This window comes from Ochlerotatus camptorhynchus, unplaced genomic scaffold, assembly GCF_037179485.1.
Source record: "Ochlerotatus camptorhynchus isolate MF236.1 unplaced genomic scaffold, CSIRO-AGI_Acam_v1.1 ptg000085l, whole genome shotgun sequence".
Classification (NCBI taxonomy): domain Eukaryota; kingdom Metazoa; phylum Arthropoda; class Insecta; order Diptera; family Culicidae; genus Ochlerotatus; species Ochlerotatus camptorhynchus.
Window position 1 is genome coordinate 4,912,883 of NW_027040575.1, and position 20,667 is coordinate 4,933,549.

Consider the following 20,667-nt stretch of genomic DNA (forward strand, 5'->3'; position numbering starts at 1 on the left):
TTCATCATACAGTTCCTTTTAAAATTTACCAGGTGGATAGTACATTTCCTTTGCTTCGAGAATTTTGCCATACGCTGGAACAATATCTGCGCCACTTTGAAGAATACTAAGCCGAATACTCGTGTATTGCGCTTTTGAGAAATTATGTTTACATATAAACGCATGATCTTCTTCTGGCCGTATTTCCCAGAAGAAGCTCTTGCGTTTATAGGCAAACATAATTAGATTTTGGTTTCTGAGGTTTCCATTGAACTTGGTGCTTTCATGATGTTCTCTACAATCTTGGCATTCTTCTTTCCTGTTACGTAAAATAAGGTAATGCATTTGACATTAATTTCAAATTCATCAAGCTTAATACCTGGCGGTTCAACACTAGATGCTGCGGCAAACATCAGTTCCTTTGAAGAAAAATGCTCGCTCAATTCACGCGTCCTATTTGTGCTCGCTTAATCAGATTATTTTCGATTAACGATCCGCAGTATTTCAGGTCTTGAATAGTTCTGATCATAATGTCAGTTTTGATACTCTCCGAACCAACTAAATCCAAATGCATAGATAACTTCGTTCAAATATTATGAGAGGTAGTTCATGCTGATGGTTTATTGACGTATGAACTACGTCTTTGAGGAATAAACTGAGCTGCAAATCGAAAAAATAGTGTGTGTTTTGAACGCTTATAACTTGACCAATTATGGATGGATTTCGAATCTTATTACATCACTTGATTAAAATTTGATTCGTTTAGTGTAAATATTATAGTTGTTTATCAATAGCAAACTATTGAAAATGGATCAAACATTTTTACCATAATCAACCATTCAGTACTCGCTTGCTCTCGCACTTGCTATGACTATCAGGCAGATAGCCGATAGTGAGGTTGTAAAAGAGCGCACCTGTAATTTTTGTGTTAGTTCATCTACGGATGTATTAACGCAAGAGAAAGTCAGTTAAGCAAATCAATCAAAGGAAATCGAGCCTTTTAAAATGTTCATCGAGATTTGGCTTATAGTTTTTATACGCCCGTTCTAAATTACTCAAAAATGTGTAGAATAGGATGAATTATTTTCGGAGTAAACAAGAGGAATCCAAAAATAGGTAAAAGCTTTACCAACAATAAGGTAAAAACTTACTTAAAATTAATTAATGATTCGAATTTTTTGCATGTAAACTAAACTGAAGGTTGATGTCTTGGCCAAAGTTGTTCAGATGGATAAAGCGTATTGAATGGTGGAATGCTCAGTTCAGAACTCGCTCACTAGGTAGCGAGAGTGTGTCATTTTATCTCTAATTACTTGCTTAAGATGACATCCCGATTTGATAGAAGGTTGGTGTCTTCGGGAAAGTTGTGCAGGTGGACAATACCTATTAGATGTAATATAAAAATGTTATATGATGTCAGATGCACTGCAATGTATTATAAACAGGAATGTTATATGAAATGCATTTTAACTTACGATTGATTTTTTTTTCTTTGACTTGTTTTCCGTTGATCTTGTTTTCCGTACTGAGTACCAATGCTACCAACAACAGGAAGGCAGTATTGAGTACCAATGGACCCTACCTATCAGCTTATTAACTCATGGACCGGGGACCAGCGGCTTTACTTCCCTTCCGAAGGAAGTTGTAATCATGGATTTTATGCCTCAGAAAATCGGGCGTCGCTGACTGGGATTGACCCCAAGCTTTTTGGGGTGAGAGGCAATCACGCTTACCACTAAACCGCTGACGTCGCTAACGAAGTATTCTAGAAAGTTGCTTGTTTTGGCAAATGAAAAAATCTTTCTAACATAGTATGCCATGAAAAAATCAAATAAAAATGTTATGGTTAAAAAACGATTTGAAGGGACCTTCCTTAAAAAATACTTCATATCTCAATGAAAACGACGATTTAAACCATCGATGTTTTCAGCAAAGTTTGTGTAAATGATAAGATCTACAACTTTGTGGAACATTTTTTTTTTAAAACTCATAGAAAAAAAGTTAGAAATTTTATTTTTTGTCCTAAGGGATTTAAATTATGGACGACCTCTTCATCAGATGCGCCTTTTCTCAAATCTAAACTTGTCTCAAGACACCAATTTAATTAAACTGCATCTTTATGCACTTTTTTAGTTTTTACCTGAAAAACACCCTCCTGGACTACTGTGATTGTCAATGAAAAATTCCACGCGATATTTACAGAGGAGGCTCTGTCACTATCATCGCTAAATTCGCCTCGATTTTGTAATAACAGAACGGAAAGTTTACAAATATGCTTGAAGAATACCGTTGTGAACTCCTAAGAAATTTTTAGGAGAATTTCAAAAAATCTCTGGAGTCGCTCCAAGCAAAATTTGGGCACCATTCAAAGCGAATTATGGAGGATCATAGAATCTTGAAGTTCCTAGGAAATTTACAGAAGAATCCTGAGATATTACATAGCAGAGTTCTATGGTTATTCTGATGAATACGAAAAGAGGAATATTCCACAAGCAAATAGTCAAAAATACTCTTTTTATTTGGAACTGATCACTTTACGAACTCAAATTCAGTCAACAATTCATCAGGTCCTCTTCTCATAAGATTCAGTCAATTATTTCAACTAATTGTTATGTATTCAATTAAATAAGTAGATCCTTTTCTAACTCCCCCAACTCCAATATTTCTTCCAAACAGGTGATAAAGTAGAAGTATGTGATCAACGCGTGGCGGTCTGTCGTGATCATGCAAAGGGTATGTGTAAGCGCAAACAATGTAAATATTACCACATACCGATAGTACTGCCACCAGCGAACGTGATGGCCGCCACAGCAAAACTAGCAGAGTAGAACAAGAACAACATCAACAACAGCAGCAGCAGTTGCAATATGAAATACACCTACCAACCAACCGATCAATCAACCTACCAACCAACCACTTCAATGCAGAACCCCGAAGCCCAGATCCTAGCCGATCGCTAAGAAATGTGGCAAAATGGTGGAATTTTTTGAACGAATAGAATCCTACACAGTGCAGCAAGAATAAATAAGTACACAACAGTGAATGCGAGAACAATAAGAAGAATCATCAACACAAAACCCGTCAGAACAGAAGAGAGTGAGCATCGAACTACACAAGTTAAAATTGCAACAACCAAAATAGTCATAACGGACGTTTTGCTCTACTATTGAATGTACAGAAAAGTATTCTTTTGCTTTTTTTTCCTTCGTAAGTGGTGAATTTTGCGATATGTTTGCTAATATACTTTAGAACTGTGTAGTCGTGTGTTATACAAGTTTTATATGTTGATATTGGAAATTAATATTTGACTCGAATTTATATTTGACTCGTTTTTCGCGATAAAAAAGAAAATTAATCTGTATTATTTCTGTGTATTTTTTGTATATTTTTTGTATTTGTATTTAGTAAATATGTTATATATTGGAGCATTTTTTTTATTTACTGTACATCTTAAGATAATTGAAATGTACTTGTACATCTAGCGGGATAAATTTAGCGTAATTATTTTTAACGAATGACGAAAATGCGATGATCTGGAAGTAAGAAACATCAAATTTATAATCCTATGGTTGCATAAATATATTTATAAGTTCAGACTAAACACCACAAGTTCTATAACTATACATTTTCTACATGAAATTAGAAAACTAACAAAAACAAATGTATTGAATTTTGTACTAAGTCAACCAAAAACTAATAATTCCGTATTGAAACAGCCTATACAAATTTATTGACGTTATTCTACACACAGAACACCTTTTCATTTGTACTCTCTAAAACAAATAAATGAAAACAAACAATAATCGAAAAACCTAACAAACGATATACAAACCAACTCTAAACAGCAGTAAACTACTCAAACATGACTTTTTTTACCTAATTTACCGACTGGGGAAAAACTGCAAAATATCTACAAATTATATTCGAGTTTATACACATGAACGGTAAAAGTTCACACTCTCACATGTTCGCGTTGAAAAGATCACACAGAAAAGAAAACACGTTAATTCTCTGTATCATAAACTTTCAAACACAAAAACAAACACTCAAACATTTGACTACTTCTATGTACCGATACTGACACTAACACACTGAAACGGTGACACACACTCTATTGAAGATAACTCAATACAAGCAAAAACACAACTAATAAATGATAAATCACGTCCTATTGGAGCAACGATAATGAATAGTTTATATGTTTATATTATATATCAAAAAGTGGTGAAATTATGGTTGATTGAAATGAAAAAAAAATTAAAGTTGGAAGCAGAAATGGAATTCAGATTATACCTCTCTATTTTTTTTTACATTAATTCTGAACTATTATTCATGTTACGTTAAGTTCATTGTTTTTGTTTTATTTGTTTGATTAGTGATATATTTTCATATTTTGTTAGTATTATTATTCTCCCTAAGAAAGTTCAAGGAGTAGAACACACATACACAACCACACTCATACACACTAAATCAAAAGTATTCCTATTACAATCTCTTACGTGTAAGTACTAAAAGTATCAGTAAACAAGAGTGATTCTCGGCAAAAAAAAATTATCTACATTTGAAGTAATTTAAAGATTTTCTGTTTTTCAACATTACAAACAAAACTGTTGAATTGATTCCTTTTTGTAACGTTAATTGTACTCTAGCAACCGACCGGAAAAGGTGGGGAGTTTGTATTATAATTGAAAATGTGGGAATTACACATGGAAACGATTTCAAGTTGCGTTCAAAAACATTCAAAATGTTTTTGCACCATGATGGAAAATTTACCCTAGCAAAAAAGAACTAATCGTTTTAAAATAACAAAAACAAACTAAAGTAAGATTAAACAAAAGTAAATTTAAACAACTTTAGAAGGATATTAAACAACCACGGTCAAATGGAACAACCGCGGAAAATAGACCATGGCTTGCTTTTTGCTGCGGGAACGGATCCCAATCAGTCACGACTACCTTTTTGCGTTGGTGTACGTTTTCAGTTTCCTATAAACATATACGAAGTGAAGAAATGTGATATTCGATTATTTGTTTGTTCCTGATTTTAGATATTTACATTTTTTTTTCCAAACCTACATCTTCAATGCAATCGCTTGTTTCAGATTTCGAACCAGAAACCTGAAAGCTTCTCATCGGTGATCGGTGGTTGGAATGAGGGGTTGAAATGGCTAGAATAGCCTAGTGGCAACTTTTTTACGGATTGAATCTCAGCGTTGCTCAGAATAAATCAATTCCGAACATAGGTGAACTACAAAACGACAAATCTATGTAGTTTCAAATCTCTGTAAAAATACTATTTAAGATCATGCTAACAATCCTGAATAGGAGCATTGATTATCCCTCATGATTGCAATATAATTGAAAAAAATTCAATGATATAATACATTTGAAAACTATTTAAAAGTAATTTTATTCACAAATTTCAAAAACTTTAGTTTAAAATATAGCTATATCAAACAAAATTATTGGTTAACCAGCACGCACTGTATACAAGTCCTGTAAATTTTAGGACTGAATTGCTCACCTAATGATTTTACCTACTGCAAAGTAAAAATAATACAAAAACACCTACGCAAACAACAATGTTCGCAATATCTATTTAATGATTATAAATTTATATCTGCAAGATTCCATCTAAATTCAGAACACTTTCCGTTGGAATGCAAAAATGGTCCATTCGGGATATATAAAATGAACCTAATATGTTCACCATGGTCAACATGACTACGATGCTTTTATCTGTGTTGTTCACAGAAACAAGAAAAAATCATGTACGATTTCAGACACCAGATGATTTGCAAGCTTCGTGCACTCAAAATACCACCATCCGTTCACCGATTTGCGCGCATTTGAGCTCTTATTTGTGTCCTAGAATCTCCGCTTCGCTTGGCTACAGTGAATCCCTCGGAACAAACAGAACCACACCTCGACAGAGAGATTATTCTTAGGAAAAACTACACAAACGAGAGCATGATACAAAATGCATAAAGTATCACAACTACAGTGAACCAAATATGATTTGTCAAGACTGAACCAGGGAATGATTTTCTAAAAATCTTACCCTGCAACTGTATTTCATTTCACGGAGAGAGAGAGATAGAGGAAAGTAGTAAACTTAAATGCAGGAAACAATGAGAGAAGGTAACAGAAACCGATGAGAGAAACTTTATTAGTGAGACAGAAGCGATTGCCGAAACCCATTGTTGTGTTCCGATCAGTCGAACTTCGCACAGTTTGAACACATATCTTCTTCAAAACCAAAATGTGGAAAACTTATCACTGCTCCTGGTATCAATCTGGAACGAAATTTCCCATTATGTACTGTGACTGTAATCCGTACAGTTTTCGTCCTGCCACCCTGACCGTTTATGACTTACGTTACTTCCGTTCGAACAAGCCGTGACTGCCGTTTGTTTCCAAAGGCTTTGGGGAAAATCCGAATCGAGTGTTCGTTAAAAAGCAAAGCAACCGAAACTGCATGGAAGAATATATGGAAAGGCAAGCAGACAACTAATCGTGAACAGAAGAAAATATTTTTTAGATAGCTAGGAGATACATTTATATATTATTATTAACTAAAAGAATTGAATCTGATTGAAGGAAATACTTAAAGATGTGAAACACAATGAAATTGTATTTTAAGCAAAACAGAACATGAAAAAGGAACCGAAAGCTGCTGAATCTTATCCGAGAACAGAATCGAACTGGAAAATATCAAGTGGAAAGCAAATGCGATGTTGTGAAATTATTTAAAGTACATCTTGTTTTCAAAAGTGATTTGTGTTTTTTTTTTGTTTGTATGAAACGCAGAACAAAATTTAATTTAACGTTATCAAAATTATGAAAGTTGACAGTAACTGAACAACAATTTCAGTGTTTTACGGAATAACCCATTTTGTATTTGATTTTATTTGAAAAGTGATAATTTTTGAGTTCCTATGATCATTTTGATTTTCCCCTTCATAAGTTTAGTTTAATTCCCCCAAAATAAATTATTCAACAACCAAAAACAAATCACGTTCTGTATGGATTTTTTATGCTTTACGTCAACACACAAAATATTTCGAATGATAAACAGCAAATACTGTGATAATATTAAGCATAAAAAGCAAACGAATATTGAAATTATCTGGACAAGTGACTAGAAATATGTTCCCGGAAACAGAAATTCCGCTGATTTTTGTTAATCATACTTCCATCTAGTTCTTTTTTTTTCGATCAAAACATGACATTTGACAGTTCTGAGCTGACGGACACCTCCCTGGCAGATATCATCATTCAGTATATGTCTAGTCAACACTTAGTGAAACAAATAAAGATCATCGCCATTATTCATTTACTATTATGTTTGATAGGATACAACCCATCCGGCATTCAACTTTTCCAATTTACACTAGTATGAAATACTCAGTTTTCGATAACATCGGACTACACACACTACCATTTCAAGCGAATACTCCACCTTCGGTTGCATGTCAGTGTTCCGTTAATTTAAACCAATCTAAAAATTTGTGTGTTTTATTTTCATCAATTTTTGTTTCCTATTTATTCACACAAGAAATGGAATGAAGAACGCAAAATCTCTTACAAAATGTTCCTGAAAAAAACAAAAAAACAAAACATACATCAAGTTCATCGACACCTGCTATTGTGTCGTGTGCTCTAAAAAAAAAATGGAAAATTAACTACCCAAACAGATAGGGATAGAAAAACAAACAATAACAATAAACCATATTGTGAAGGATTTTTTCCCCAAACACCTTCTTGATTCACACTCGAACACAGACAGCAAAAGGAAAAACCAACCATGCACACACATTGTCCACACTTCGAAATAAATTCGAGTAGCCTCAGAACCGGATAAAGGTACACAATACAATAAAAAAAAATGCAGTTGGTTTTGGAAGCACAGTCAACACACTTCAAATCCCACAATTTGTATGGAACGTGTCTGATAAAAAGGATAAATAAAAATACATTCACACACACAAGATTATATTATTTGTAAAAAAACGGAAATCGTAGTATGAATGAAAGTGAAACAAACAAATATTCTAATTGAAGTAATGGAAAATAAACAAAAATAACTTAAACATAAATAATCTGTAAGATTTTTAGTAATAAAATATTATTGAAAACTTTACTCAAAAATACTTTAAAATATTGTATGAATAAAAAAATCACTATTATCATTATTGATAATAAAACACACACACACACACATAAAATCACACACAGAAAGTATTTCAGTTAAATAATTCACTGGTAAACCTTTACACAAGTGAACAAAAGAGAAAAGCTCCAACGTGAACCTATAGTTGATCGAATAGTGAATCCTTAATGAGCAAATGACATACCTTATAAAATCGGCAAAAAGTAACAACCGAGAAAGTAAAACACTACTCTTTCAGTAGCGGAAAAAAATTAAACATTTAAAAAAAAATCAGTGACCTCAGTGTTCGAGGAAGAAAGTAGTAGAATAGCATTGCTCTAGTACAGCAAAACTTTCCCGCAGAAAACAACAAAAAGCATAAAACAAAATGTGAACAACCGAAAGCAACTGGAAACACAAAAACATATGTGCAAAGTGACCGGCACATCCGAGAAACAAAAGAGAAAAAAACATAGGAACTCACGCAAAAGTGAATCGATACCAGGTTCGGATGATCCTTCCCTCGGGCGGCAATCCGTCCCGGTATCGAGCCACTCGCGTGCATTCATCACTGCGTCTGTGATAGTTCTAAAGAAAATTTTAACGTACTAGATCAAGTCTATGGAATTAAGGTGCGCGTTGTGCATAAAACATGGATATTCGCAAGTAAGCAAAAGTAGCAAGAATGAAAATCAAAAAAATCAAAAGCAAGCAAACACGCTCCGGGCGCACTCGGACTTGGAGCACAAGGCGATCGGAGGATCTTTTTTTGGATCCATTCTCCCCCCGAGGCGTTTCCCATTCGGGCCCGTGACCCGTGATTCTGAGTGAGCTGCCAAGCAAGTCCAGCTCGTCAATGACGGAACTGGGGTCATGGAGCAGAGTGAAGAAATACATTAAATTTAAAAAAAGTAATAAAATAATGTTAAATGATAAATTGTTGTTGATAAAAATAAATAAAAACATCACTTTTATTATTAAAAAAAAACTTGAGGAAAAACTATGATTAGTTGTGTAGCAATTCTTTAATTAAGGGATTAAAATACAATATGAAATAAAATTTAAATGAACACATGAGAAAAGTATCTAAATTAACATAAGGAAATGAAAAAAACTAGTGTTTTCGAGAAACCGAAGCAAAAAAATATGAAAGTAAAAATATTACAAATTATACATATGTTCCATTTTTTAAATATATTAAAACTATGTGAGAAAAAAGTAACACTAGAAAGTGGGAAAACAAAACTGATCAATCATTGTGAAACCTATTTTTCTTCAGTTTATCAGCAACCAATACAAAAAAGGAAAGGAAATATAAGTAAATTAATGGTGAATAAGTGGAAACAAGTAATAATGAAGAATAATAATATTGAAGTACAACCACTTTTATTTTTCAAGGCAAGAAAAAAAACATACACACATACACTTACACACGCGAAAGCAAGAATGAACACAAAACTGGAAGAAAGATAAAAACTGATTTATGTACTAAAATTATTTTCAAAATAAAACATTTCAATTCAAATTTAATCGTTTACCGTGTTGTTTAATTTGAAAGAACATAACCTGTGAATGGCAATAAGCTCTGGATACATAAGAATAGTATAAACGTAAAAAAGTGCATATTTCTCAGGCATTAGATGACAAAGCCACTCAAATGCCAACATGATCAATTTTCCCCTTTCGTCCTAAATAACACCCACAAACATTCCTCCCTTAAGTGGACGTCACCAATATATTTTCCGATAATCAGTGATAATGTTTTACTGCTTATACACAAAAGTGACATGCACCATATTTGTAGAAGTCCTCAAAAATTAAAAACTGTTTTAATCATCAACGTTCTTGCATTCCACGATATTGGCAAATCAAAGTTGGCTCCCGTGGAGAATTGAAGAACTATGAACAGACAAAATTTGACAGTTAGACAACAGATTAAGCTGCCAGTTTGCCGCAACGTATCATCAGCGGATGCAATATGCGCCGGCCTTAAGTGACTCTCTCTGAGTTAGTCTCATCGGCCGTGTATGGTCTGTTGTTACTGTTGCATGCAAGAAGGTGCGTGGGCTTGCATACGTAGAGGAGAATGTTATCGTGAACGATTTTATTTAACCTAGAGACGCATTTGGATCATATAGGATAAGACTCGTCTTAATGTCTTCGATGACGAAGACGTTAATCCATTTAGTACATTGGTCAGAAAACAGACTTTATGTAATTGGCAAATTAAAGTTGGCACTCGTGCAGAATAGAAGAACTATGAACGTGATGATGATTTCAAAATTTTCAACGGAGAGGTATACGAGTGCAATCAATAGACATATAATATAGAAAACATAATTTCTTTTCAGATTTTTATGTGTAGACATAGATTTCAGCTTTTCTACAACTGTAGCAGCAACCAGATTTAAATAAAATGCTCCATTTGCAAAATAAAAACATTTTAAGATTGCACTCGTATACCTCCCCGTGGAAAATTTTGAAACCATCATCACTCTCATAGTTCTTCTATTCTCCACGAGTCCCAACTTTGATTTGCCAATAGGCTAGCATGTCGTAAGGATCAGTAATCCGAATGGGCAAGGGCACTGGCGTAGCTAGAAAATTTATCTGGAGGGGGCCAGTTGCATTTTTTTTTTAATTTGCTAAACTGCGGTTAAATATAAATTTGACAATATTTATTTCATAACAACGATTGCGACCTCGATTGTAAGAGCCTTAAAAGCTTTCTGATTTTAAACAACCATCGTTTGTTCGTATTTGTGTGTTTTGTAATGAAATCACATAGCATCCAAATCTCATAAATATAAGCATATCAATCTTAAGAAAATTGTCAACGCTAGGTGATTTCATGAATTTTGTAACTAGCTTTTTGATTTAGACTACGTCTTACGGGAAGGTACTAGGGGTAAATCTAAAATCTAAAATTCCAACCGTCACGAAAAGGTGTAAGGCTTTTAACGCTTATAACTATGTCATTTATAGATGAAATTAAAATCCAAATACACCAATCGATAGGAAATAACTCTCATAATCTGCTAAAAAACGCTTTTTCGATTTTCCATAAAAAAACTGTTGAAAAATGTACAAATTAAAAGTGATTATTTTAAGACTGTTTTCATGAAATAAACGTTCTCCCCAAACCCAGTCGTCATAAACGAGTACCATTTGATTGCACATCGTGCTGCTTGAATTTGAAGTTATAAAACAGTGCTGCTTTTATGCCTCAACTCATTTTCGATTGGAACGGCGGGTGAGCTGGTAGCAGCAATAGCAGCAGCAGTAGGAAGGCAGCGGTTCCTGTCAAGCGCGCAGCGTTCGAGTTTTGCACCTCGAACCTTGCGGGTCGTTCCCGTCGAGATCACTGACTGCTGGCAGCGGCATCGCCTCGATGTCGCAAGCACTCCAAAGTGGATCCACCTCCTTGCCTGAATGATAATGATCCCGCATTCAACAAATCTCGATTACTTTTTCGAAAGGATATATCAGCTTTTTCAAACAACGCTTTTTATCGTCAGTTTGGAGAAACTGATAGCTCGCCCACGCATACTAATACCACTATATCAGGTAGGGGAAGATTTCCCCTATCTGATGGTAGTGTTAGCATGCGTGGGTGAGCTACCAGTTACGCCAAATCGACGATCATATGCGATGTTTACAAAAGCTGATACTTCGAAAAAGTAATCGAGAAATACTTCTTGGGCTGTGTCCCAATTGCCGAGTTCAATTTAACTCGTGGTTAAACGTAACATTTCGAAAGTTATTTCCAATGTTCGAAAATCCCGGAAATTGTTCCTTTTTAAAACAGAACTCAGCCACGGTTGCCAAAATCTAACTTCTAGTCGGTCAGAAACAAGCACGCTCGGATAGCAAGGTTATTCGATAACTCACGAGTTAATTTAACTCGCCCATTGGGACACAGCCTTGGAAGTAAAATTATGGACCATCCATAAATGACGTAGAATTTTTTTGACCAACTTACCCTCCTTCCCCCTCGTAGCGTGTTTTGCTATACCTAATACATGGCCGGTCACAACTTCTGAAACTCCTCTCTCCTCTCAACTACTACGTTATTTATGAAAGTTCCCTAAGTATTGGGCAACAGTGAAAATCAGAAGCACACACAAAACGGGTTGAACATTTATGCGAAATTTCGGTATTGATAGTGAATATCTCGCGATCAGAACATTTTAGCTTGAAATCCCTCCAGTTAATTCTTGGTACATCTTGTATCTATTGATTGAATTAAAAAAATAGTAAATATTGTTTTTTTTTTTTTAATTTCGTGCGGTTTGTGAACGCCAATCCATTATATTGCAAAATAAAACGGAGTGTTTCTGTGGTGGGAAAAACTGATTTCCGTACACAGATTACAGATTTCTGTACCAAGCATTATTTATGCTTTAAGATATTGTCGCGCTTATGTTAAATTCTCATTTGGTGACGGCCGAAACGCCGCGATGCAACCCCGCCCATAAGAATTATACACAGGTGTGTAACTTAGATAGTATTGTATGGCAGCGGCTTGAGGAGCGAATCCTGGATAAAGAACCGCCGTGTGTTAAATCAATGGGCGGCCATAAACAGAAAGCAGATGGTGTAATCCCATTTTGAGAAATTATCCTGCCACACACAATATTGTCGCACTTATGTTAAATTATCATTTGGTGACGGTCGAAGCACGCCGCTGTATTGCGCGCTGCAACCCCGCCCATAAGTATTCTACACAGGTGTGTAACTTAGATAGTTGTTTATGGCAGCGGCTGAGGAGCGAATCCTAGATAAAGAGCCGCCGTATGTTACATCAATGGGTGCAGTCGTACGGTCATAAACAGAAAACGGATGGCAGGGGAAATGGCTCTAATGTTGACCTATGGATCTAAGATTAGGCCCATCGCTAAAAATCTGCTATTTATAAATTTTATCTAGATGAATGCCATTGGGACGGTACTCATGGATATTTTTGGTCGCTATTGAAAATTTAGTCGATTGCTGAATTTATGTATGGGCCCAAGTTAGGGACATTTAGGCCGACATTATATCCATTTCCCCTATAATCCCTTTTTGAGAAATTATCCTGCCACACAATAAGCTATGTAAGTCCATCCTACTTGGAAAATTATAACGGTTTATAAAATCCCAGATTTTTTGCTGATGGGGGGCGAGGCATAGCAAGCCGTTCGGTTGAAAAATTCTCCAAGTAGGATGGACTTACAATGCTTATCTCTTAGCATAAATAGAGGTACCGTCGAGTTTTTTTCAGTGATAGGTGCTGAAATTCGACAGTGTGCATTCAAAAGGGCCTAATTGCACTGATCGATTCTCTTCATCGATTTTCTCTTTACATTGCTACAGCTAAGCGAAACAATTCAAGCTGAATATTGCATTAGGTCCTAATTTACATTGACAAGATTCTCTTTGTCGACTCCTCCTTGTATCCCCTCGGCCATGTATAGACATTCCCAGGTATTTTTAGCACACAGAACGATAAAGAAGCTTTTATCTAGCATCTAATACGACAAATTATATGCTCAAGTTATTAACGAAAGAGAAAGTCGACGAAGAGAATCGATCAATGTTGCTTAGGACCTAATGCAATGTTCAGCTTGAATATCATCTGATTTTTTTTCTTAAATGTAGTGCTGTACAGGTTGTATTGGCTATTAAAAGCAACAGTAAACGCACCGAGAAATGTTAATCCAAGCGAGCTATTAACAAAAGAAAAAATCGATCATCGCGGTTCCGTCCTTATGTGTATGCTCACTGTCGAATTTGTAATAAGTGATAAATATTCACTTTTTTCCCACCACAGGCCATTGTTCTTATGCCAAATGATGCATGTGCGAACGAAATCTTTAAAAAACAGCAATATTTACTTTGACTATATGTTTTAGTATTACTTCTACGTGAAGTCAACGATTTACATACCGATTTGTACCTTCCTTAAAAGTTGTCCTAGTTCGCTATTCTAATATCTATATACAATCTTCACACTGCCGTACTCTAACGGAACTATCAACTCTATGCTTTCATCTACTCCATCTATCGTATAAAAATTACCACTACAGTCTGTTATTTGAAATTAGCATCTTCAACTATGTAAATCGTTGACTTCACGTAGAAGTAATACTAAAAACATATAGTCAAAGTACATAACTCTGGATGGGAGCATACCATCAATTACTGTCAATGGTCGAAAGGTACAGTAGCAACACCTACCCCACCCGTGTCCCCTCGAGATCGTCAAGTCGACGATGACAGGAGCACATATCGTGGTAGGGGTAAACAATAGTTGCAATTTCCAAACCTACGACTGGATGCCTTCCTTCAAATAACAATTGAAGTGCGGTAAAAATCGGTAGAACTGTTTCAAACACACAGTTGGTACTTGAACGGGTCGGTTTTCATCTCTTTTTGCCAGTGGTGGCGGGGGGGGACACCCCTCACCATCCCTCTCCAAAGGGGGAGTTTGGTAAAGAGAGATGAAAAAACCGATTTGTACCTTCCTTAAAAGTTGTCCTAGTTCGCTATTCTAATATCTATATACAATCTTCACACTGCCGTACTCTAACGGAACTATCAACTCTATGCTTTCATCTACTCCATCTATCGTATAAAAATTACCGCTACAGTCTGTTATTGAAATTAGCATCTTCAACTAAGCAATATTTAGTTTTTTTTGCTCAATCGGTAGATAAAAGATGTACCGAGAAATTATCTGAGGGATTTATTGCTAATCGAGATATTCCCGATCAACTACGAATTGTTGCATAACATTGGTGCAAAATTGTGCACTCCGATTTTTTGTGTGCATTTTATTTAGCGTTTTGAAGTTGAATCTCTGTGGAAGCTTTATTTCTGATCAATATGTCATTACCACATAAAAATATCACAAATATCAGCTCTCACAAAACTTATAACAAAGAAACTGGAACTTGACATGAGTGCTGCCACAACCGTCCAAGATTTGTACCCTAGAAATCTTGAAATGATATAAAAAATCTGCCATCATGATGGTTATTGTTGGACGCTCCAATAAATCCTGAAGAAAGCCTTACTTCAGGATTTAATTTAGGATCCAAATGTAATAGAATATGTATAAGCAATTTTATGAGGTCCTGAATTTAACCAAGTTGTACTAAGTAGGAAATCCAAAATCTGTACATAGCACTGAAATCATAAGTTACTTCAACTGTATTTTAAATCAGTATCTAGAAAAATGCACTAGAATTTCACTACACAGCTTAACGTAGCTTACGTCAACCATGCGGTCGTGTCTTATACACAGCCCCACCATTTTTTTTTTCATAACTTCAAATGCAAGCAACACGATGGGCAACCAAATGGTACTCGATTATGACGTCTGGGTTTGGGGAGAACGTTTATTTCATGAAAACAGTGATGAAATAATCATTTTTTATTTGTGCAAATTTCACCACTTTTTTATGGAAAATTGAATAAACGTTTATTGTAGTAGATTATGAGAGTTATTTCCTATCGATTGGTGTATTTGGATTTTCATTTCATCTATAAATGACAAAGTTATAAGCGTTCAAAACCTTACACCTTTTCGTGACGGTCGCAATTTTAGATTTTAGATTTACCCCCAGTAGCTTCCCGTAAGACGTAGTCTACGTCAAAATGTTAACTCTGCTGCTATTGATTTTAGAGGGTTAGTGTCATCAGAGAAGTTGTTTATATTGACATGGGCCTTCTTTTTGTAAAAGCGATGATAAGGGTGGTCCTCATTTTAACAAAATTCAGGAATCTAACTTTTTTGTTTGAAGCTATAGGTATTCTTCACCAAAGTTGTAGAAAAAATATTTCAAGTAACTTTAATTTTCGATTTAGGTTAGCGACTGAAAGTCAATTTTTATTTGTTATATGCGACAGTTAGAAGATACTGACAGGTTAGCACATATCATCGGCAAGAGACGTGCGTGTGAGAAAATTTGCGAAAAAATCTAAGGGCACCGGTGGGATTCGAACCCAAAATTCCCATTCAGTACACGGGTGCATTGCCAATTATACAACGGTGGACCTATGGTCTACGGATGTATTTGGCTAATGACATATGAGTTTCGAATCCGTTTCCCTCCCTTAGTCTTTTTTCACAAGCGTTCTCAATACACAACAATCGTCTATTACCGACGATATGTGCTTGTACCGCAACCACTCAGTATCGGTCGATGTGAACAAACACAACTCTTTAAGTAACTTTAATAAAGGAACAATTTGTTTAACTCTTTACCTGCCATTCTTCTAGGGCTATTTTTCAGCTTTAAGTTAGCGTGTGCCTAAAAAAACAGTTTATTTATTTTAACTTTTTTGTTTCAAATGTAACGAATAAGTGATCTACAAAAGAGTTTTAGGGGCTAATTCCTAGCCCAACCCAGGAACTTTTGGGATTGAAAAAATGCTCAAAGGACACTATGTGGATAGTCAGCGCGAAGTCCCAGTTGGGACGAAATGAAGTTAAAAAAAAACAACCTACAGTCAAGCACTGAACGAAATTCTTGTTGGCGAACCACTAATATCATCGATATCATCCAAACTGAAATTGACTCACCTGGGCAAACGGAACTCCGCCCAAATTCCTGGAGGATCACTTAACACTCCGAACATAAAATAAAATGTGTAACGGCAATTTGGCAATGTTTGGAAATTCATTGCTCAGCTTTATTATCAATCGATTTTAAATCCATTGAAACCGAATAAGCTATTATTTTTCAAACGGTGACCGCTTCCAAGACAGGAAAGATATGGACAACTATCGTGGAATCACTTTGCTGTGCGCCATCTCTAAACATGTTCCTATTTTGGCCACCTTTTAACAATATTTAACGTTCTTAACGATTTTGAGACGTTCAGTTTGTTGGTACATATTCATATCATATTCATTATCGGTGCCGGTGGTGTAGTGGTAAGCGTGATTACCTCTCACCCCAGCAGGCCTGGGTTCAATCCCAGTCGGCGCCGCCGGGATGTTCTGAGGCATAACATCTCTGATCACGCCTTCCTTCGGATGGGAAGTAAAGCCGTTGGTCCCCGGTTCATGAGTTGATGGGTCGATAGGTAGGGTCCAGGTGTGGGAGCTGCCTCCCTGGCGTCGGTAGCATTGGTGCTCAGCACGGAAAACAAAATCGACGGAAAACAAAATCAAGGAAAAAAAATCATATTCATTGGTGTACATAAACATTTCGATCACAAACTATGACCATGAGCATTATTTGTATAATAAATTATAAGTTTTTTATTAGATTTTATATGGAGATTTCTTTTATATGGCTTTCTCAGACTGTTTTACCCTTGAAAAAGGCCACAATAAACGGCCGAAACGTCGGGAAATACAAAACTAACTGTATGGATTACCCTAGACTGAGAAAGCCATATAAAAGAAATAAATTATAAGCACATACATGGTCACACTTGTTTATAGTTTGCGTATAGTTGTTGTACAGTGCTGATAATTATTATACAAATAATGCTCATGGTCATAGTAGGTCATCCAAGTGTATCCGCGGCATTAGTTCTTGTAACATCGTTTATAACACGTTAAATCTCCGTAGTTCAGTTGAAACCCGTTGCTACCATTAATTTCAATAGAAAATCAATTTTCGTTACCTAACCTTGTTTCGAAGAAATAAAATCAACCGACAGCTCATAACCAATATATGTATCAGTACATAAAAATTCAAAAATAGATCTACGGTGCGAATTGTTTACCAAGTACTTACGCCCACCCGCGTCCTGCCTCTACTTATATGAGTTTATATGGATGTGATAATTCTTTCACCTAAAAGTGCATAAATGAACGTCAGCATCCACCGATGCCGGCTATCGGCGTTGAATCAAAACAAATGAAAGACGGAATTTTTACCTCCCCACCATAGGAGCTAAAGACGCGGTTACCGCTCTGGTAGAAGGTGGGTTGTGCCTTACTTGCACATATGCCACAGGCATTATACAGGTAAAACATCGCGTTCCGCGGCTCTACCCCTAACATCGCCATACCTACATTGTTGATGTAGCATATGAAAGCGTGTGCAGTGTTGGAAGATGTTCTTTTATTTTTCATTTCAACCGATTCTGGATTCATTTTATTTTAAAGTACAACATTATTTGTATGTGAAATAAACAGCAAACATGAGGAAAATCTTGTTCGACAGATTTAAAGTAACAATTATTTCATTAACTTGAATTGAGTAAATCTCAACGAATTTCGACAATCGACACTGCACAATGGTCCAGGATAGGAATTTAACAAGGCAAGTTCAAGTTTTTTTTTTATACTTTTAGACGTTTGGTGTCATTGGTGAAATCTTTTTGCTTAAAAAGTACCTTTTTTGTGATTTTAAATATTAAGGTTAACTTTCTAATTGTTTAGCATTAGGATAGGTATTCTATGCCAAAGTTGTTGCTGAGTAGATTTCAAACTTATTTGATGATGAAATATGTTTTCTATCTCTTGTAATAACGTGATATAAAGTATCTCTTCTTTGCTTTGGCTTTATTTCGTTCCTACTGGGATTTTACGCCAGGCCTCAACTTAGTGTTCTTTGAGCAGCTACACAGTTGTTAATTGAGAGCTTTCTAAGCCTGTACCATTTTTGCATTAGTTTAATTGTGATGCAAGTACAATCATACTCTATGCCCAGGGAAGTCGAGAAATTTATCAGCCCGTAAAGTACCTAGAACGGACCGGGAATCGAACCCAGCCGCGTCCAGTATGGTCTTGCTGTTACTGTTGTTGTCGTCCTAGGTGTCTCATCATATATACTAAGTAGTAGAAATTGTTTTGACAGCCATCCATGAAGGTGAAATCGCCAAGTTGATGTTGGAGATTGGATTACAATCAGGGACAGACTTTATATTTAGTGCTAATGGAGGGAAATCATTCTTCACGGAAAGGAATGGAGGCTGGCTGGCGGCTATGTTAATTGATTCCTCTTGACCCGTTGGCATTAGTTTGCTTTTTTCCTCATTAATCAGAGATCAATTAGAAAATAAAAGTGCGATCGTACGAAATGCCTTCGTACATGCAACGACAACCAGAAACCCAATTTATTTGTTAACGAAATTTCCAAATGTTTCCTACTTTTTCCATTGACACGAAAATTTTGTAATTATTTTATGAATCATTCATTTGTTCCCAATACGAAATGAAATCAGTAGCGAGTTTGGCATTCATAACGATATTAAGTTCTTAAAAAGTACGTTAAATTTCGTTGCAGAGAATAGCGAATGCGGATCGTGAACGAACGATTTCGTTGCATAAACTACATTTTATTTTCAGTGCACGCTACACCATTGGGGAGGCCCCGTGATATATGTATAGTATGCTGATATCAAATGTCATGCATATTATTTAGACAGTAATCAATTGCTAATTGCCCTTTTGTGATACAACCCAAGTAGCACACAACTGCCACACAAAGTTGGTGCAACTTTATTGTGAATAAAATGAATCCTATATAAGTTATCTCAACCGGTTTGTGACAAGTATGCTACTAGGGAAGGCTGATATACGACTAATATAAAGTTCGGAAGCCCTTTATTAACCATACACACTTAGAAATTATCACCGACTTCGGTAATTTTTACCGAAATCTGAATAGCTGAACTGTTTGGTAAAATTTATTCAATTAAGTTTAATTGCTTTCCAGCTACATTGAAACTAAAGCTCCACTAAAATGACAAGATTTGATCATTTAAACAAGGTTGAACATGTTTTGAAATTATTTTCAAATTCAATAGCCTTTAAAATGAAGCTCAAAGTTTTACCGAACGTTAAGCTGTTCTGATTTCGGTAAAATTTACCGAATACGGAAACAAAATCTTAGTGTGTATATTGCAAAAAGGGCGATTAGCGCGCTTGGTTGATACTTGGGTAGGCTAAAGTCTGGTCCACTTAGAATCCGGAAACTTTATTTATTCTGATGATCTGGCAAGGAAATTGCAGCTGCGGACTCAAAACCAAGCTTTTCATCACCAACAAAACGATGGACTCGAAGCTGTATAAGCAAGAGTACCTGGAGAAATGTATACTACCTTTCATTAAGGCTCACAAAGTTCCAGTGAAGTTCTGGCAAGATTTGGCAAGCAACCACTTTAGCTGGGAGGTGCTACAGTGGTACCGCGACAATAAGGCGGATTTCGTCGAAAGATATCAATCCACCCAACTGCCCGCAATTCCGACCAATCGAAAAATATTGGGCAATTATCCAACGGATGTTTAAGAAAACTGGAAAGGCAACTCGTCCTGAGCATCTGTGCAGCTGAGCTCGATGTTGGAAAAAAAATGACAGATGATTAATGGGAATTCCAAAAAAAGTCCGCGAGTTCATTCGAACGCCATCGGAGTGAATTTGCAATTTGTTTTTGACCTTTATTCTGACTAAATTAATTTTTCTTACGTCAAATCAATCCCGAGAAACACCTGGTTTTACGTGTCCGGATTCTAAGTGGACTAGACTTTATAAAGGTGCTTCAAGTGACTTTTAGAAATCCCATCCTGAACCACGCACAGTAGTTCCA

General features: G+C 35.8%; 1 protein-coding gene across 23 annotated transcripts in view; it reads left to right on the forward strand.

Moving 5' to 3' along the window:
- Positions 1-9,660, forward strand: part of LOC135698378 (protein muscleblind-like) — an 847,806-nt gene extending 838,146 nt beyond the window's left edge. For 18 of the 23 annotated variants that reach the window (XM_065218320.1, XM_065218321.1, XM_065218314.1 and 15 more), the window contains one exon: positions 2,656-9,660. In XM_065218320.1, coding sequence (XP_065074392.1) covers positions 2,656-2,807 — 152 coding nt within the window. In that variant the 3' untranslated portion in view covers positions 2,808-9,660. The remainder of the gene's footprint in view (positions 1-2,655) is intronic. The other 5 variants (XR_010517479.1, XR_010517480.1, XR_010517483.1 and 2 more) reach the window with 1 other exon arrangement.
- The last annotated feature ends 11,007 nt before the right edge of the window (positions 9,661-20,667 follow it).